This window comes from Rissa tridactyla, chromosome 21 (genome assembly GCF_028500815.1).
Source record: "Rissa tridactyla isolate bRisTri1 chromosome 21, bRisTri1.patW.cur.20221130, whole genome shotgun sequence".
Taxonomy (NCBI): Eukaryota; Metazoa; Chordata; class Aves; order Charadriiformes; family Laridae; genus Rissa; species Rissa tridactyla.
This window is the reverse complement of record NC_071486.1, coordinates 5,389,784-5,410,353: the sequence shown is the minus strand read 5'-3', so window position 1 is coordinate 5,410,353 and position 20,570 is coordinate 5,389,784. Positions and strand designations below refer to the sequence as shown.

Here is a 20,570-nt window from a genome sequence, read left to right as displayed (position 1 = left end):
GCTGCCTGCCTGCACCCAGCGCTGCGGCCACCCCGGCAGAAGCAGGAGGCAGAAAGAGCAGCTTGGCTGGTAGGAAACCCCTCCCAGGCGCTGTAAAAAGCTCCGCGGAGCCGAGAGGCGGCTGTGCTCCCCTGGGAGGGCAGGACCCGTCCCTCAGCATCAGGGCTGGACTCGGGTGGCACCGAGCAGAGTCCTGTGTCTGCACTTGCGTAAGGTGCCAGCCCAGGAGTCACATAGCCCGCGGGGATAAACACCTTCATTTCACCGGCTGCAAACATATCTAGCCTGTAAAATGTCATCTTTTGCTTGCTGGATTAAACAGCAACGCCTGCTTTTGCAGCAGGGCTTGCCCATGGTGAGTGATTCACGCCAGGGGACCCAGCGGCAGCAGAAGGTCTTCGCCCCGTGGAAAAGCAGAGATCGGGAGCTCATTCCCAGAGGAATGGCCCCGATCTCCTGTGGCTGTTGCTTTAATTTATTCTCGTTTGTTGCCATTTCGTACCAACCAGGCCACGTGCACAACTCCTGTTAATGAACATCGTTCTGCCCCATAGCAGCTTAATAAGCAATCTTTGGAAGTGAGATTTCTGCTAGGAAATCTAATCAAAACTTAGCTTTCCTGCTTGACACGTATGTTACACTGTAGTACTCCCTGGTTTTGACTAAATAAGCCAAGGATTGGAAGAGAATCCTTTGTTTCCAAAACAATCTGGTTTAAAGAGAAGTTAAGGTTCTGTTTCAGGCCAAAAATGCCTTGAGAGAGACCTTGATGCCCTCGTCCTTTCTCATTAGATAAACAAGGTGAGATTACCTTTGAGGCTGCAACAGTCACGTAACCGCATTACGCAAGTGATGTGCAGCAAGACAGAGCATTAAGTAGCACGATGCTGGAATCCACAGTAGGTAAAGAGGAGAGGTCAGAGGAGAGGAGCGTGTATGAAAATGCACCATCAAACCACACTCATTTTCATTATACAAGGACGGACGAGGGATAAAAGGCAAATAAACTGCCCACATATTGCTATTCCTGCTAAAACGGCAAAGTCCACACAGGTTTGGGAGAGAATAGAAAGCCCAGTCCTGACAAACTTACCCATGGGTGCCAGCTAAGTTTGCTGTCTCTGTGATGTTTCTACATGGTGTTAGCGGATGGGACAGGGAATACAGAGCCCGGCTCTCCCAGGAGGAGCTGGCAGCCCTGAAAGAAAAAGCTTCTATCTCAGAACAGAGAAATTTGTCCTAGGAAGGGCCCGACAAAAGATGGAGCTACCAGATATCTTGCAGGAGCTGGCTTCAGAGGGCTGACCCCTTCACTCAGAGCTTAATCTCGCCTTTCCCTGTCCTCTTCCATTTACACTGGGCTGTCCCTGCCTTTAGAGTCGATCATTTGCACTTGAAAGCCCGCAGCCGGAGGAGCTCCTGGCTGGGTGGGAGCCTCTCCTGCTCCTGTCTGTGCATCGCCCGGGTTGCAGCCTGCAGGTTCCCACGGGCAGCGCCAGATTTTCCCCTTTTTGTTGGCGGGAGGAGCAGGGAAGCAGCATCTCTCTCGGCAGCCCTGCATTTAGTCACCCAGATGATTGCTCCCCAACACCGGTGCCAGGCAGGAGGACCACAGGGAGCGAAGCAATCCTGCTCTGCTCGGTGTAACCCATAATCCACAGACTCAACGGGAGAGCTTTACCTTCGCTCTAGCCCAGTCCGCATCCCTCCACAGCGGCGTCTCCAGCAACGAGCCGCTCCTCGGCCGAGCGCCCGTGGGATCCCCACGACCACCCGATGCAGGAGCAGCCCAACCGGCCCCAGTTTGCAGACTGGCAGGAGCCTGGGCAGGGTGATGAGCTTTTCTTTTATAAGGGGGGAAAAAGCTGGTGAGCAATCAGAGGAGCTATGGGCTGTGCTCCGCCGGCCCCCCAGCACAGCTGATGCTAGGAGCTGCAGCGACGCTGCTCGTCTCACAGACAGGCAAGGGAAAGGCTGCTCCTGCCTATTAATGCCTGTTAATTTCTATTAATTCCATTTGGGGATGCCTGGGAAGTGGACAAGAGAAAAGCAAGAACAGAAACAAAAATCTACCTCCAGGTTCAGCCCCACTCCAGCCGAGTTCCCGGGCTCTTGTCTGGGTCCCTCTGAAAGCAGACTTCGTACTACTTAATTCTGGGCATAATTTGCTTGATTTGGGCCTGGAAGGCAAAAATCACAGCAGACCCCAGCCAAGAAAACAGCCACAAAGAGAGATCATAATATTTCAGAAGTAACCTGAAGAGTTGGTAAATGCACCCTCGGTGCCTTGATGCAGATTATACGGACTGTGTTTATGTGGTGCAACAATGTTAGAAAAGACCTAAAGAAAACACTCGGCTTTGCATTTTGCATGGGGTATTCATCTCCTCCTTAACTATCAGTCCCGTACCAGCTCAGACGTATCATTTCCATGTCTGCATGAGCCTGTCAAGACCTACTATCCCAATTAAAATCATCCTTGCGCACATCTTTCATTATAAAGACAGAATTCAGGAGAAGTGGTTTGCTAAACTCCGGCGGTATCAAAGCATGTCAGCTGTACTGGGCCACAGTCTCCGGGAGAAATTGGTCGTCTTAATAATTGACTTTATCACTGTGCAGCAGCTTCAGTGCAGGTGCCAGCAGGGAGCCCTGGGGCTGGTGTCCCATGGGAGGTCGGGGGGGTGGGTTGGCTCCTGCTGGCCCGACCCGTCTCCAGCCGGAGAACATCACCCCTGGGCTCCGAGACCCAGGGTCATGCTGGAGCCACTCCAGCTCTGCGGGACGGGACTGTAGAGGTCCAAGGGTGTTTAACCACATCCCAGCGGGGTTTGGGCAACAACCGGTAGCTGAGACTCTGCCCTTTCCCTGCGCACCTGCAGACGGAGAGAAGGTCTGTCTCCGCCTCCAACTACACGGACATGAAGGAGGGATAAATTACCCCTATTCCAAGGAATATTGCATCTCTCTCCTTCATCAGAAAGGCACCAGGATAATCCCCATGCTTTGCCTGATCTACCCAGGGCCCCTTTCTCTTCCATTCGGTTTTTCCTGGGTTGTTTGTTGTCTTTACTCGCCAGCGATGCAAATTTACCTGGTATCTGAAAACCAAACTAGACCCGATGTTCCTCATTCCTACCCTTAAAAACTCACGCTCCGGGTCTGCCACGGCAGCCACCGGTTGGGGCTCGGTGAGCCACCGGCTGCACTCAGCAGGGCAGGGGGTGAGCCCGCTCCTGCTGCCCCGGCATCTCGCCTGCTCTTTGTTTCCAAATTTGCTTTAACTTCAAAGCCCAGCAAGAGCCAGAAAGGGTCACTGTTGCTCCTCGGACAGGGGTTTATGCGCAGTGATAACGCATCTCCAAGAACGCCGCCCTCGCTAGAGTTTAATCATTAACTCCTACGGGCGCTGCAGAGCATGCAGGGGTTGTTACGAATTGTTAATAACCGCTCCGACTGCAGAGAAGCCGTGCTGAGGTGCTGACAGCAACCTCCACAACCGTGCATTGGTGAAACATACGGGTCGAGAGCGCCGCCGCCATGCCCGCCGCTGCCCGGTGCCCGCCGTGCTGCTCGCTTGGGCTGGCCACAGGGGAGAGATTCACCAGCCAGCACGGGCTCATTACAGGAAGGAAGAGAAATTTCTGTAATAAACATAGCCCAGAAAAACAAACGCTGTAACTTGTCTGAAAGTTACGTCTCCTTTAGCAGTAGAAGAAGGGGCAAAGCAGCAGCACTCCCCCAGGAGGGGTCATTTCCACATGCTCCTTCCCTGCCGAAGCCATCCTCCTCCCTGCTAGCCGCTTTCTGCTCCCAGCTGAGCATCCGTCTCTTCTCCCAAGGAACAGGCGATAGGACAAGAGGAAATGGCCTCAAGTTGCACCAGGGGAGGTTTAGACTGGATATTAGGAAAAATTTTTACACTGAAAGGGTTATCAAGCATTGGAACAGGCTGCCCAGGGAAGTGGAGGAATCGTCATCCCTGGAGGGATTTAAAAAGACGGGCAGACGTAGTGCTGAAGGCCGTGGTTTAGTGATGGGTTTTGTCAGCGTTAGGTTGATGGTTGGACTCTGTGATCTAAAAAAATCCCTTCCAACCCAGGCGATTCTATGATTCCAAATGATGCTGAGAAAATGGCTCTTGTTGCTTCCAGTGTTGCTGCCCCTGATGAATTTATTTGCTTTTCTTTTTTTTTGTTTAAAGGAGGCGGGGTCCCCAGTTGTCCCTGCTCCAAAACCTGGGGTCAGCTTGGGACACCCAGGGACCTTCTGCAAGAGACAAAGACGGGTGTTCTTGCCCCGGATGGGTGAGGAAGCAGCACACGGTGCTGCTGCGGGTACAGCTGCTTGTTCCTACCCCTCCAAATCAGCTCTGTCAAAGGCCATCTGCCTCCACCCAAAACATCTTGCCACCTCATGCTCTTCAGAGCAACTCGGGACATTGTACCTGGCCCGACTGGCTCCTGTCGGGAGAGCTCGTTTGACAGCAATCCCACTGCGCCTGACGCTGCCTTTGATCTCTCCCTGCTGGGGCAGGAGGTCCCGTCCTAAAACATGTCGCTTCATGGCATGGCTTGCCTGTTTCTCCCAATTCTTCAGTGATTCCGCTCCTTTCTATCTGCACATGGGCATTTGCTGGGGGAAGCAGTGTTACAAAAGCGTATCCCTGAAGTGTTATTAGTAACTAGTGTTGAAAGGCCTTATGTGTATTCCAACAAACAATGAGGATTCCATCCTTGAATTTATGAAGCATGAGCTAACGAACAGAACTCCTAATCAAGGGAGGCAAGTGTATCATTTTCGAGGAAGCACATCGAGCATAAGGACCTTGAGGATGGTACTAATCTACACATTTTGAGAAGTTTAGCCAACTTGGCAGGAAAGTGAAAATTCTTAATGCCCTTAGATGAACTACCTTCATTATAATACTAAAAATCGCACCCGTAGGTCAAGAAGACCCTTGCCCAGGTGAAGACCCTTCCCTTGCGCACGCGTGGTAGCTATAACTTGATGCTGTAATCGTATATAAATTACTGACCAATGAAACATAGGCAGGAGGTACTAAGATTATAACGATACTGTAAAATGCGTATAAACATGGCGCGGGGAGTTCTGATGGGTATGCACAATAGGAGGAACCATCCCCCGTGCATCCAGCGCCGCAACAAAGAATGCCTGCCTTCTAAAACTCAACACAAGTCTTAGAGGCTTTCCCTTTAACCGGATTTTATGGTAACCGTAGCAAGGAGCCCAGGGGATGCCAGACCCCAGTGGCTCGCTGCCTGGGGGCAGCGGGTTTTGTGCGCCCGTGAGATGTCCTTCGGACATCTCACGGGCGCACAAAACCCGCTGCCCCCAGGCAGCGAGCCTCAGACGGGTCCAGCATACCCCCCCCCACCCCCAGCAAGGAACACGCTGGCAGAAGTGGAACAGTGATGGGCAAGGGGACAGTTAGCCCCAGAAGTGACACTCCACGAGACCGTATGCTCCTCGTGCCCGTCAGCCAGCAGCGCGATGCTGCCTTCAAGCCCTCCTGCCCCCCCGACTGGGATTCCCTGGTGTCCTTCCCTCCCTTCCAGATGTGCTCATTATTTTCCCCTTTTCTTCCAGCTGCTGGCTGAGCGATGGCTTGTGCCCCTTTCAGTAAGGAAATCACAGAATCACATCGTTGGAAGGGCCCTCTGGAGATCATCCCCTCCAACCCCCTGCCAGAGCAGGGTCACCCAGAGCAGGTGGCACAGGAACGCGTCCAGGCGGGGTTGGGATGTGTCCAGAGACGGAGACTCCCCCACCTCTCTGGGCAGCCTGTGCCAGGGCTCTGCCACCCTCACAGCAAAGAAGTTCCTCCTCGTGTTGAGATGGAACTTCCCATGGTCAGGTTTGTGCCCGTTACGCCTTGTCCTGTCCCTGGGCACCACTGAGAAGAGCCTGGCCCCATCCTCCTGACACCCCCCTTTGAAGTATTTATAAGCGTTGATAAGATCCCCCTGAGTCGTCTTTTTTCCAGACTAAAAATACCCAAATCCCTCAGCCTTTCTTCATTAGAGAGGTGTTCCAGTCCCCTCATCGTCTTTGTAGCCCTTTGATGGGCATGCAGAACCTAAGCCAGGTCCCGTCCTGTACCCAGAGAGGTCTGGAATCTGGCAAAAACACGGAAATCCGAAAAGCAGCAAAAATAACTTGCTAAAAGAGCCGTTTTTCCAGCCGTGGCCCGGGGACTGCCGGGTGTCCCCCCGCTGACAGAGCCACAAGGCGACTAGCAGAGGGCAGCCCAGCCTGCTCCTTCGTGCGAGCGGCACCTCCGTGTCACCAGCTGGGGATGCGACGGCGACACGGACGCGGGGTGGCAGTGCGCGCCCGGAGCTCCGCACCCGCGGCTCGGTCCCTTCGCGGCGGACACCGGGGACGGGGCGAGCGGGGGGGATCCCACCCCAGGAGCCTGTAGATGCACGGGGGGGTTGCTGCTGGCGCTCTCCCTCGGGGTGCGGCGGGGTCAGGCACCCCCTCACCCACACGATAAATCGCAATTAACGCCCAGGGATGGTCCTTGCCCTGCCCGCCCCCCCCCCGGCTCAGACCCGCACCCGGGGGCTGACGGCAACAGGGATGGGGACAAGGCACAGCTGCCCACGCTCACCCAGAGGAGGGGACTTCACCTTTCCCAGTACTAAAGTCGTAAAAATAGTTTAGGAAAAGCAAAGCAGGATATGTGCTAATTAACCCAGTACCACAGTTAAAATGAATTATTAACATTGCTACGGAGGTAGCGAGGCTTTGCCTTATCGGAAGCAATAAAACAATTATGAGAACAACCTTTGAGTGCACAGAACGCTCCCCAAACCCGGAGCACAAATTTGCCCCCAGACCCTTTGGTGTGTCTCCAGAGCCGAGGTCTCCCCGCAGGGGCTACATGTCCCCACAGCGCCGCATCTGCCCGTGCTCCCCACGACTGCCTGTCCTCCCCATCCCACCACAAGCGTCACCTTTACCCCTGCGGCAGCATGTGAGGTGACACTGCTGCTGAGCTTCACCAGTTGTCACCCAGGCGAGGAGAGCTGGGGCGACCAGGCTGTTGGAGACCCCTCTTGCCCCAGGCTGAGGTTTTCCTGCAGGACAAGGCGCAGCAGCTCAGCTCTGGTCCTCAGCTCGCCCCTGCAAACCCCTCTCTCTGCCTCACAGAAGTGGCATCAGCTCTGCTGCTCCTTCGGGCCCTCGACTGCAGATGTGCAGGGGCATCTCTGAGCACTGAGGGAAGGAACTGCACCCCAAACCATCAGCTTACCCCTCAGCATCGCTCAGTGGGGTCTCCCCAGAGAGGGGCCTTGTCGGGGGTTCAGACTGAGCATTTCAGCTGCGTTTGCAGCACGGAGAAATGACACCGAGCAGTCTTAGGGGTTTCCCACCATCAGTTTTGTGTATCGCATTTTATTGCTAATACAAGGGCAATCCTATTGCCTTGCTACTGATGTGGCAATAAATGTCCTTAGATTAATTCTGCTGAAGCCTAATCACTATCAAGAAGTTTATTGCACAGGCTTAGTACGAAACAATTACTGCAATATAAGCAATCGTATCATGTCAAAGAAAGCAAAACTGCTTAACAGAGATTTATCTTCATCCAGGGAGATTCCAAAGTGCTTCGATGATTGACTTACACAAAACACAACCTATCTTCAAAGCACGCCTGCACACAAGGAGGGGAAGAGCAGGACCTTTGGACCCCCCCAGGTCGCAACAAAGTCATTTCTATCAAGTCTCCCGTGAGCACGCTCACACCACCCCTCACACCATCAGCGTTACCCTGCAAACCTCGGGGAGAGGCAGAGCGCTGGGACCAGCCCAGCACCTTCTCAGACGTGCCACAGGTAGATTTCCTTCAATCAAACATTTTTTATTTGGAGGAAAAACCAGACCAAAGTCCCTCGCAATAACCCAACTATTACTGCGCCGACATAGTTTTGAAATCGCTATCACCATATCTGCACTTCTCTCAATTAAAATTATTTGGTTAGTGCAAAGGGGAATGGTGTGTGTGCATGAACAAACTGCCCTTAGTTACACCTTCGGATCCTGAGAGGCAGCGAGCAGGATTATCGTGGAGCCAACTGGAATTGCTCATGATGAACGAGCCTCAAACGTACCTGGGTTTTGGTTGTACCTGGGCAGAGCCCTGGGTTTGGTGGCGGGCGATGGTGCCTTTCCTCTGGCAACACAATTTCCTCCGGCAACACAACCCACCAGCTGACAGATTTTAAGCGTGCGATGGTTAAAATGCAGCAAGATTAAATTTAGCGAGAAATTAATCACCACAAAATGGCAGCTTCCTGAGTGAGCTTAAAGAGATTGTCACGTAAAGGCCATGTGCCTCGGCCATACACCGATTTGATTTCTCAGCTTTGTTCTGCTCAGCTGGTTGGCAGTTTGGTTCAGGGTCAGGCCACGCTGGAAGGATCTGATTCGGTCCTTCTAATGGGAGAAATCGATAACCGAACCGGTCTTCCTGGGAAGTGCAGCAGGAACCCGTGCAAGTACTTATCGCTCTGGAGCTGGGCTGGTTTGTGCTTCTTGGACAACACTCAAGCCACAGCGGCCACCAGTGCCCTCAGCTTCCCAGTACCAGTTCCTTCCACTTCCAGACCTCGCAGGGGACTGTCACACTGGAGGTGACAATTGCAGTGAGGGTCACAAGATGATCTGTGGGCTGAAGCCCTACTGGCAGGGCAAGAAAACGAACAGACAAATAAACCAACCCTAAGCAGGAGCCTAAACATTCGTTTTGTAGAACTGTGAAGGGCTACCAGAGCTTTGCTGGGTGGGAAGGAGATGGCCTTCTGGAAGAGGCAAAGCAGGTATTACAGGAAAAAGAAAGACCAGACTGAAAAAAAACCCAACTATGTTTGTTGGTTAAGCAGCACCTGTACCAGCATCGGCACATTGCAGGGATTGGTTTATAACAGACTTTGAAGCAGAAACCATCTTTTTGTCCTGTATTCATAAAAAACGTGGGCCCAAGAGACAAGCATGAGCTAGATGAAGCGTTCAGGTCCATTCAAACCACAGAAGTTTGAGGAAACTTGCACCAAGTTCTTCCTTTATGTGAAGTTCTGCCTGGAAGTGGTTCACAGCAAAGAGCATTTTGCTACTATTGCTTAGAAACAGTCACTTTGCGTTAAAACTTTGCAGGTTGTCTGTAGAGCAGGGTAATTCCTCTCAAACTCTTGCAATTTCTGCTCTTGGTCTCTTCACTTCCCCCCCCCCTTCCATGATGTCACCCGCATCATTAGGTGGCTAAAAACGACCATTTTGGGGTTCCGTAGCCAGTACGTTTGTGGCACCTCTGCTATTCCTGTAAGTGTTTTGACCATCTCCAATTAGCTGAGCTACGCACAGCTAGACCTAAGAAAACTTTTAGTGCATCCGTTCTTAAACTCTGGACATCAATATGTTAAAAAAAGAATTAAATGTCAAGAGTCGAACAAAAACCAACTGAACTGCAAGCAGCAAAACCCGACTTTATTCGACTAAATCCAAACCAGAGACAGAGGAGAACGTTTCTAGCAGCAGAAGCACCACAATCTAAGGTAGGTGACCCTCAATTTGCTCTTAAAATACTATTGTTTGGAGGACAGCGCTCCTGTGCAGCAATTACACGAGCTACTTTGATGGATTTCCCCTACGATACGCAACATCTGGAATTTAAAATCGTTATTTCTATAGCAATTAATGTATTATAACCCATGCTGAAATCCCTTCTTTTCTTTTTGAAGCTATAAATTAAATTGCTGACTTTTTTTGCAAACACACACAAAAAGGATGTGGATGAGGTGGATCCTTGCGCAGATTCGTGCAGAGAGACTCTGCCCAGTTATGCGGCAGCGGCTGCCTCACTTCAGATGGTGGCAGGACGATGGTTTCATCAGACAGGCGCAAAAAATTGATCATATATAGAATTTTTCACAACAAAAAATTGAAATGAAGACAGGAAAAAAGCCCAGCCATACATGGTTTACTTCTAAGTAAAGCCTGCACTTCTGGGATTTATAATTCCAGCTCTTTCTTTCAATCTTTTAACTTTGTGTCTTTTTTTTTTTTTATGCCCTTTTTGGTGGTTAAAAACAGCAATACAAAACACCTCCTTGCCTAAAGCCTAAGATTAAATGAGATTAAAATGTAGCTGGCAGCTCTGTCCTGCAGATAGGAAACCAAATTCCGTCTCCTACATCAGCGCTCACTCCATACAGGCTTTTTCACGTAGACCCACGGAGAGCTCGGATAACACAGCTCAATAACCCAACAACGCTGCAAGAGCGGACACGTGGTGAGAAAGACCCAACTGAACCTAATCCACAAATTTTTTGCAATGTGGGTCACCCACCTGCTCCCAGACCCTCCTGCACGTCACCATCCCGTACCTGCAAATCCCACGTCGTCCAACACCAGCAGCTGCTGTGGGTGCCCCAGGAGAGGCTGGTTTAGTGCTGGAGGAGCCGGGCTAGGGCTCAGCTGGAGTGACCCAAGACAAATGGAGTAGTTTTTCCTCCCGGAAAAAGCGAGATCTCCTTGTTAGCGGCTTGAAAGCCCTTCATAGCGATCGTGGCAGGCACAGCTCTTGCTCTCCAAGGCTCTTTGCTAACACGCTGCTTGTTGCCACAGGGTGGGAAAAGGAGCAAACAAGGGGGGTGTGAACTATTTGTAAGTGATCTTAAAAGACAGCAGCTGTGTAAGCCTGGCACCCATCTCCTAACGAGGCAAGGAAGCACCCATCTCCTAATGAGGCAAGGAGGCACCCATCTCCTAACGAGGCAAGGAGCTTGTAGACACCTCATGTCTCTGTTAAGGGACTGATGCTGGGGAGAATTTAGCATGTTTGGTCGGACACTGGAATAGGCTGCCCAGGGAGGTGGTGGAGTCACCATCCCTGGATGTGTTTCAGAGTCGTTTAGATGTGGTGTTGGGGGATACGGTGTAGGGGAGAACTTTGTAGAGTGGGGCTGATGCTTGGACTTGATGATCCCAAGGGTCTTTTCCAACCGAAATGATGCTATGATTCTATCTTAATGCCAGCCCAGAATACATCTACTTGGGAAAAGAGCCTCATTCATTCAGGTGCTAACCTGGACGTCGGGACCACATCAGCTGGGCCAGCACACAATTAAATTTTGGCCTCCAGCTGGCAAACTGGCAACTGCTTCATTACCTTCAGCATGCCAGGACTTTTCCCCATGTCCCTAGCCCAAAAATGAGGAAAAGAGGGAGTGCACTGGTTCAGCTGTAGTGGTGTATGCCAGAAAAGATGAAAAGGGATAATATTTTTCCTGATTTCTGGATGTAAATAAGGACTTCCAGCTCATAAGGACTTTAGCTCTTCCAGGGCATATTTTGTTAACTCCTCTTTGCTTCAATTCCTCCAGATTGGTGGGCAATATGGCATCGCCTAAAACTCGCCATTTTTTAACTGGCCACCTGCCCAACAAAGAAATTTTGCACAATTTCAAGTCATTTGTCCCATCTCTGCCCAGCTGCAAGGAGGAAACTACCAAGGCTCTGCTGAAGCCACAAAACAGCGTCGAGCTGCACAGGGCTGGGGTGACCCGAGCGTCTTCCTCGCTGTTTGCTGAGGATGCAGAGAGCTGTTTTGCGCAGACGTGGTCGGCCAGCCGTGCAAAGACACACACGTCTGCACGGCAGAGCTGCCTCCACGGCCTTGGACAGGGGGAAAAACCCCGAATGGGAACCTGCCCGGAGGGGATGCTGTGCCAGCCGCACTGCTGCAGGAACGGGAAGAGCGCGTTTCCGCAGCCCCGTCCCACGCTTCCCACCGGCCCAGCAGCCCCACGGGCAGAGCTGGGGGGAGCCGAGTCTGCAGCGGGGGGAGATGCACGTCGTCCCCAGCACAGGGCGTGCAAGCGCCCGGTGCAAGGGCTGAGCCCGTCTCCCCTCCTCTGCGGCACGCGGGGGTGCGGAACGGGCAAGCAGGGGGCTCCCGTGGGCAACCAGCCCAGCAGTGGCTGGCAGGACTCAGCTCAGCACCATGGCGGGCGGGAATAAGGCTCACTATGGCACTGAGCTCCTGTCGTTTCCTTGTTTGCATTCCCCGAGAGCTTTGAAGTGATTCCGATGCACTGACAAGTATGAAATACCGCACGTGATTTGCGCCTACCGTGGCTTTAACTGCAGTGGGTGTTAGGCAAATCTCAAACAAAGAATTTTAGTAGAGGCTCTTTAGGATAAAACACTGCAGTAACCAACAGTCAATTTTTAACTCAAAGGAGGAAGTCATTCCAATCTGTAATAGAGACACCCAAACACTGTTTCTGTTCAGATCTGAGAACAGATAACAATACCCTGTGCAAAGATAAATTGCAGGGAAGAAAAATTAAAAAGGAAGAAAGACAACGTTGGGTGTGGCAGGAAAAGTTGAAGGATGTTGGCATTCCTGAGACCCGCAGCATTGCCTATTGTTTCTTGAGCTGAAAAAAAAAAAAGGGAAGAAAAGAAAAGAAAAGACTTGATGCCACAGGTCCGCCTGCAGACGTCTGGCCGGGTGGTGGGGCAGGACCAAGTGCCACGTCTCATGGCTGCTGCCAGTTGCCCGTTGCAGGGTTTGGCAGCCACCGCAGCAATCTGTGAATGGCGCTGCCGGTGCCGCTGTCGGTGTATGCACTCATGGGGGTCACATCCCGGCCCGACAGACCGCAGTAGCCCAGTGGGGGCTGTGGCTTGGCCACTGCCATGCCCTGGCTCGGCTGCCACACCGTGACCAGCCCCTTGCCAGCCCGACTGACCCCCGGCTTTCGGCTGCCCAGGACTGTCATCACCAGCAATGCCTTTAGTACCCACACAACAGGGGATTTAAGGCAGGAGTGTGAGAGCTGCAGAGCACTATTAGCACTTTTTTCCTTGTGAAAATTCCCTTATCTTTGGGCTAGGCCATGCCACAGGCTGGGAGCCACCAGGGACGCTCTGCTCCAAACGGCCGTTGGAGCGATGGGGGTGGTTTACCTTGGCAGATCCCCACCACAATCTCTCTCTTCTGTTCGATAACACAGACATCAGCAAAATCCCGTACCCAACGCGAGATTTTTGAAGTTTGCCCAGCAACCGTTCGGGAAGGCTGGCCATGGCGGTTCTCTTTCTCTTGGCAGCTTTGCTGCAAGGTGAGTCGTCAAGACACCGAGTCTCCAAGACACCGAGTCTCCAGCCTGTTCAGTGAGGAGAACGGGCAAAGCTAGAGCTGGGGACACAGGTATATCCCTGGCTAAATCCTCACTTGGGCACTAGTCACCTCCACCTGCAAAACAGAGACTGGTCAAACCTCCCTGCCCACTGGGATCTGCAGAGGGCCAGCAAAGGCATGGCCAGAGCTGGAGGAGGATCCCAGCTCTCCCTTGCTCGGCACTGCGGAGGAGCCACTTGTGCCCGTGCAGGGAGAAGAAAGTTGCCAGACCAGGCAGAGTTACCAAATGCCAAAGGTCATTCTTAGATGTTTGCTGTTAACTGCCGCCCTTGACATTTAGCTCCAGGCAGGACTGTCAGGGCTGATGAGGGTTTGTGGCGTCATGGAAGGGGCATCGAGGACTTTTCCCATCTGTGCCGTGGCACAGGGCAGTGGCTCTGCACCATCAGTTATCCTCAAGTGGATAACGTGGCACTCAAGGATAGTAACACACCATAGCCAAAATAAACTCTGAACTTTCTGAGCCAGATATCCCACTGGTGCCCCTCGGAATCACACCCCCGTCTCCAAGGAGCTATGCTGGTTTTTGCCAGGCGAGGAGCTGGCTGTCTGAGTAACCAGCTACTTCTGTTTCTTTCTTTCCCCAAAAGAGCCAGTCTCAAGTACCTTGTACGGACCCAGGTTTCTGATGGGTGAGGTTGGAGGATCGGTCACCCATCAGTGCTTCTACTCCATCACGCCAGCCAACAAACACGACCGAAAATATTGGTGCAAAATAGCAAGAAGCGGCATTTGCTACACCGTCATTTCTACAACCGGCTACACCTCGAAGAGCCACGTGGGCCGAGTGTCTCTCGAGGACACCCCCCAGAATGGCACCTTCGCAGTGACGATGACAGAGCTGAAGAAGAACGACACGGGCACCTACCGATGTGGCATCGGCACCACCAACAGAGACCTGTACGTCAGCCTGACCCTGACGGTTTTGGCAGGTAGGACACTGGCAGGGGAGAGGGGAGGCTCCGCTCTGCCGGCAGCCTGGATCACAGGCAGCGGTGTGGGGACAGATGCTGGAGCATCAGCGCACAGCGGGCATGTTGACTTTTTCTACCCTGTGCTATTAACCAAATATCTATAATGATGGGGTATAAAAGTACCCAGATTTGGCCAAATCAGCTGTTCATATATGTAAAAGGAACCTCTCTCCTGCCTGGCTGGGGTCTGTGCCGGACGGTGCCTGCCATGCTCTCTCCCTACAGATGCCAGTGATTTGGGGCCGACTGAGCTCATCCATGGGGAGCTCCATGGCTCCGTCACCATCCTGTGCCCACCTGGGGACACCCACAGCATCGAGAAGAGGTTCTGGTGCAAACTGGGGAGAAACGGCTGCGCTCTCATCGCCGACACCAATGGCTATGTGGGGAAGAGTTACCAAGGGCGAATCTTTATCACCCCTCAGGAGAGCTCTGGAGCTTTCAAAATCTTGATAAACGACTTAAAAAAGGAAGACTCGGGGCTGTACAGGTGTGGGACGGGAAGGCTTAGCGGCCCGGACAGCCGGCGGGTGGTGGCTCTGCAGGTGACGGCAGGTAGGACGGGGCGCTGGGGGCTGGGGGTTCCTTGCCGCCCCAGACGAGGAGCATGGAGCTAACGCATCCTCTCCAACTTGCAGCCTCCACCCTCCCCAAGAGACCCAAATTTCTGAGCGGCACGGTCGGAGGCTCGCTGTCCTTCAAGTGCCACCACGATCCCAAGGGGAACTACGAGAAGAAGTATCTGTGCAGGTGGAAGGCAGCTCGCTGCGCGCTGCTCGCGGATGCGGACGGGTTTGTGCACGAGTCGTACAAAGGGCGAATACAAATAGCCAGCAGCAACCAGGAAAATGGGAGCTACACGGTGGTGATGAGGCACCTGAGAGAGGAGGATGCGGGATGGTACTGGTGCGGGGCTAAAAACGGGCACACAGAGCACACATCCTCCGTGAAGCTGCACATCCACAAGGGTAGGTGATGGCACGGCTTGGAACACAGTAAATCCTTTCTCTTTTTATAAGTCGCTCTTTCCCCTACGCCTTCGTGGGCATGAGGGGAATAAACTCTCCTTTGTACTGCGCATAAACATAAAAACGTTATAAGAAACATCAGCTGTACGTTTTACCTTACAGTTATTGGCAAGTAACTGAGGTGATGGGAAAGGTTTCCAGAGGTAGGGATGTAAGCTGAGCTTTCAAGGGAAATTTGGTTTGTTTGAATGATATTATTGATTATTTATGATGCAAACCCCTAGCATACGACACCCTGATCCTAGCAAGTACAGCGCGGAGACATGCGCTCTGCTCTGAAGATAAGCTGAAGGTTATCTTGCAGTTTTAGAAAGTGCAGCCTGTAAATACACAGATCCATGTAACTGTTCATCTGGCAAAGACAGAAATAGTGGGGTTAAAGCACGAACGTTTGCAAAGTATTAGTGGGTTTTCATTAGTGCTCCCAAGCTGCTTTCTACAAGACTCAAAGGAAAGTAGAAATGCTTTGGGTTTGGTCATATCATGCTGCAAATTTTTTCATGCCGAGACGCAAGGTGAAACGCGTAAATCTTTGGTAAATCTAACACGTTGTCTCTGCAAAAAGATGGATATCCAAGCCTCAAAACAATTTTCTCCGTAGAAGCCTGCACTTCACAAGACCCAGAAACATCCACTCTTGTGAAACCCACTTTATCATCAAGCCCGGCCGCCTACAGCACGCCCGCGCAGAGGAGCATCACGGGCCTGACGTACACCGCGGGCACCGTCACCGAGAGCACCAGCACCCTGCTGCCCGCTGCCACCCCCGGCACCTCTGTAACCTCCCCCGGCAAAATCTATCATGAGAGGTAAGGTCACGGCCATGCTTCTCGTTGGCACCACGCTGATGGTCTAAGACCTGTCTGCCCTTTCTCCCATACAGGTTGTGCACGGGTTGCAAGTTGAAAACACCAGTAGGAGACGTCAGTAATTAGAAAAGCAGAAGGCAAGATTATCTCGTATCCATCTGTGGCATCTTTGAACTTGTCGCTAAATTTTCTGGTGCTGGTCGGTCCTGTAGATCAGACGCCAGAGTCAATAGATGCGCTCCTGTCTGTTTTCCTTTGCTCAGGACATTAGGAAACATTAGGCTTGAGCAATAGCGCTGGTGAATCAGTAGCCGCTGCATACTTCACTGCACACATTATCCCAGTCCTTATAGGCAGGCAGCAACCAGGGCGGTGTTTGGGTACTCGGTGTTGCATAGGGAGCTATCTTTGGCGAGATTAATCAAAAGGCTGTGAGCTATTTTGGCCAGTAATTATTCTGCGGTACGTCTCTATAGCAAGCCCTGTGGCTCACCCCAGTGCAAGTGGTTTTCCCGGTGAATTCACCTTCCGTGCTTCCTGTTGGGAGGATGCTGCGAGCGGCTCGTGCACCTTTCACCCCAGCTACGGCCACCGTCCCGCGCCGGGCGAAGGGGTTTGCATAGCTGGTGCAGGTGCATCAGCTACCGCAGCGTCAGTCGCAACTGAAGACAAACCACACAAAGTCCACAAATCCGGTTCAATATCCCGACCTGTGCCCCCGGCCCCCGCACCTCGGCGCTCGCGTTTGCCGCAGTGATGCCCAGCGCGAGAAGCACCGACCACTCCATCCCCACTCCTCCCATCCCCAGCTGCCTTCAAGCCGTACCCTCTTCCACCCAGCCAGACAGAGGAGGGGGAACATGTTACCAATCACAAATTGTGCTCATAAAGGGTCAGATTTTGCACCGTTCCGGGCAGAACTCCGTCTGCCTGTGGAGCTCTGAGAACATTTATGTCATTTTTGCAAGGAGACAGCATGTAGACACCCTCCAACAGCATGAGAGTCTTCAACAACTCACAAAGAAAGAGTGTGAACTTGTGAATTGAGCTCGTTTTCATTTTGGAGGGGATAATTCGTCTGGCAGCATAAACCCCACACAGTAGAGCAGAGGCAGCTGTAGAAATGAATTCCTCAGAAGCCAAGCTCCAGATCCAGTTTCATCTCTGCTGGACTTTGCTGACCGTTCCCCTTTGATTCTGACAGAGTTTACAACTCCTTTATGGTGTAAAAACTGCATTAAGGCACTTCAGCCACCCCATAGCTGAACCAAAACCCAATTTAATTCTGATGGTTCATCTTTCCAGCTCATCAGGTGAATCACGTCTGCTCCCAGTTGTGTTACCAGCTCTCATTTTACTGATTTTCATCACTATCACAATTCCCGCCCTGACGAAAATAAAGCTTCAAAAGGAGACAGGTAAGTTGGCCAGGCAACACCTTGCGGGTTGCGGTTGTTGTTTTGCAATGGCTTTGCTCGTGATTTCCAAGCGCAGGAGTCTGACCCACGGCAGATTTCCATCTCTGGGGAGACGGAAAAGCGCTGCCAGCGCAGCCTGAAAGCGCAACTGCACTCGCAAGCAAGCAATGTCCGAGAGAAGTTGCTGCCTTTTCTTCTTTATTTATTTATTTTGTTTTTAAATGTGCTTAAACAAAAAGCAGATGAAGGAAATGGAAATTCTGAAGTCCTGCTGAAAGCAAAGTTGAGTTTTTGTGTATAGAAGATTTACAACTCTGCGAGTGCTCGGAAATCCTGAAGTATAAAGGGCAGGGACCTGCGTGGCACCGGCGGCTACGTGCCAGGCGGCTTCTCGGGCCGAATCCGGCCCACTCGGCGAAAAGCTGACAAAGACTTGCCTGAAAAAATCCTTGCTAACAACTGATTTTCAGAAATATATGCGTATATCTTATTCTATAACATACCGTTCTCATTCTATACCATACCGTATCCCTAGAGATAAATTTAGGGACAAAAACCTTCAGCGAGGACAGTGGTGAGTGGAAATGCCTTTTCCACAAGAGTGAAAATGGGAAACAATCCTAATCCTGTGTCTGGTAGGAGATGCTCGTCTATTTAAATAGGATTTAGAGGTGTTCCCCCCCATTGCCTGCATGGTTTTTGGTTTTAAGGAGAAGGAAGAATCGCCGCGGGAAACCTGGAAGCGGCACCAATTCCGTCTGCCCTGAACCCTGTGAAAGAGCAAACGATGGAGGAGACCCCGAGCCCAGAGAAGGTGCAGGGCGCAGGACAGCCCCTGGCAAACGTAGGTGGGTGATTTCTGCAGCTGGCACCGCAAGGGTCGTCTCCCTTGGTAGGGGAGAATAAAAGCAATTTTTAAGCAGAGGATTTGTGGCTTCATACGTAAAATACCTCCACAGGGTAGACACCAGGTTTGCAGTCCAGGAATTATGATCCCACAGTCCAGGATTTATGCTCTGATGCCAAACTATTGTCTTTATTCCTTACCAAGAGACGTTGAACCACAGGTTTCAAAAGACTTGGATTAAATCCTATATTGAGGTTTATAAATTTATTACAGGGTTGATTATAATTTTTGCTTACGCTTAGTAAACACGTTATTGCTCTTCCTGCTTGCTTGTTTCAATAAAGCCTGATTGCTTATGACCTCTTGCAGTATTACACAGAAGCAATTCTTGTTCACCGTGTCGCAATCACATCAACTCTCTTTTGTCCTACTTGTGCAGGATAATCTATGCTATCCTTGGAAGATTTAGGATGACCAATTTGTGTGTGAGAGTCCATGTCTTCTGGCAAAATATAGAAATAGTGGACTCCAAGACTAAAAATAGTCTTGGAGTATTAGCACTTCAGAGAGAAGCTCTTGTAGAAAACATCTGAGCAAATATTTTAAAGTATATCCGATTTATGGAACTCCTATCAGCAAAACATACTCTTCTCCCTTAAAAAGAAATAAAAATCAAACTTAGTGGAATAGTGGTTCAAAAAATTATGTGATGGTATTTCTTATTCTCATTACAATGCACTTAGATCCAAGCCCTCCGATCATATAAGCACGGGATAATATTTTAAAGTCAGGTTGCTGCAGAGGGAAATAAGTGATTGTGACAATTTGCACCCTCTGGAATGAACGACCACCTCTGTGCTCACTACTGCTTGTACTGCTTTTTCTCTTTGAAACACCCCCTGGCTTGATCAGAACGCACATCTACAGACATGGCATTTTTCAAAGCTATTTAGAGAATATACCATAGACATCAAACGAAGCCTTCAGAGCGGCTTTAAAACCAAGGCCATTAAGGTCGAAATCCAGAATATTTTGTGGAGAGTGAGACAACCTGCTACAACTATACAAGTTCCCGTGCTGTTTGAGATTTTACTTTACAAGAAAGGAGCTGTACGAAGGGTTCTTGCAGTCCTCGATGTAAGGAATTTAGAGAAAAAAAAGTACACACCCCGCCTTAAAACCTTGAAAATAAAGAATCGACATTCTGTGACAAAACTTCTAAAAATGAGAACGTAAACCAGAAGTTGTTAGTTGTGCCTTTTGTTTCTCCGTGCCTGGTTCGGGGTAAAGCCCGGGATAACGCTCAGCCGAAGCTGAGCGGGAGGTTGACTCCGGCAGTTCCCTCCGACCCGGGTTGCTCCAGCTCTCTGTCCACAGGACTCCCTGAAACACCGGTCCCATTTGAAATACCAGATTTGGCATGAAACCAGAAAAACCCACAAAATCACTTGTAAAAATATTGTAGAGAGGCAATGCCAGATCACAGCTTTTCTTCTATTTTTTGGTTTGTTTTTTTATTTGTTTGGTTTTGTTTTTTTTTTTTTTACAGCAAGCCTATGGGGAAAAAAATACTTTTCAAGATGACTGATGAAGTCTTGAGGCACAACCCCCTTCCTCCAAAGCCCCCGTGTACACAAGCTTGGAATTTTCCCTACGGAACGCCAAGGCACAGCTATAAACTGCCAAGCGCCCGGCACCACTTGTTGCTCAGAAGCCAAGCGCCCTGTGTCCGGAGCCAAATCCCTGTGGGTTGCCCAAATGCCGCTCGCTACGTGGTTTGTAGAAGAGAAAATAAACTAACGCGCCTGTAATAGAGCTATTTGTGTGCAACCCTGACCATCTCTTGTGGAGACAGAGCACCCCGAGGGAAAGGCAAAGCTGGGGAGGGGGTGGGAAGGGAGGACCCTCGTGGCTGCAGGCTTGCTCAGTGCTAGGAAAAAAAAATGAGGATTTTCTGATATTTTAAAAAGTCCTTATCCACTGGGTCATTTTACAACGTGTAAACTGCATCTGACCTCAGTCTATCAAAGACACCCAAATTCTCAAGTGCTGTTTTTCCTCCATCTCTTCTGCAGAACTATCCTCGGCTTCAAAAAATCAAATCATTTCTGCCCAAACGCAGCCCAGACCCAAAGAGCAGCTTTGGTTTGAATGCTCAGATTTTATGTCATGCCGCAAGCCGTGCTTCGGCCTGAAGAAAAAGCAAGTTCAGGGTTGTTTGTTTTCTGGAGATGCCAAAGTGCTTTGGAACCTGTGA

The 20,570-nt window shown here is 51.0% G+C and overlaps 1 protein-coding gene across 1 annotated transcript; it reads left to right on the top strand.

The window, feature by feature from the left end:
* Positions 1-9,343: 9,343 nt before the first annotated feature.
* On the top strand, positions 9,344-20,104 carry LOC128900352 (polymeric immunoglobulin receptor-like). The gene is made up of 9 exons (XM_054181393.1): positions 9,344-9,581; positions 13,050-13,157; positions 13,828-14,169; positions 14,437-14,766; positions 14,850-15,179; positions 15,841-16,048; positions 17,354-17,466; positions 18,177-18,314; positions 19,863-20,104. The coding sequence occupies exons 2-9, from the start codon at positions 13,121-13,123 to the stop codon at positions 19,895-19,897; spliced, it is 1,533 nt and encodes a 510-aa protein (XP_054037368.1). The 5' UTR covers positions 9,344-9,581; positions 13,050-13,120; the 3' UTR covers positions 19,898-20,104.
* Positions 20,105-20,570: the final 466 nt, after the last annotated feature.

Coding starts and splice junctions, on each gene's coding strand:
- LOC128900352 (XM_054181393.1), top strand. CDS start 13,121: ATGGCGGTTCTCTTTCTCTTGGCAGCTTTGCTGCAAG. Junction 13,158..13,827: donor CTTGGCAGCTTTGCTGCAAG/GTGAGTCGTCAA, acceptor TTTCCCCAAAAG/AGCCAGTCTCAAGTACCTTG. Junction 15,180..15,840: donor GAAGCTGCACATCCACAAGG/GTAGGTGATGGC, acceptor TTTTCTCCGTAG/AAGCCTGCACTTCACAAGAC.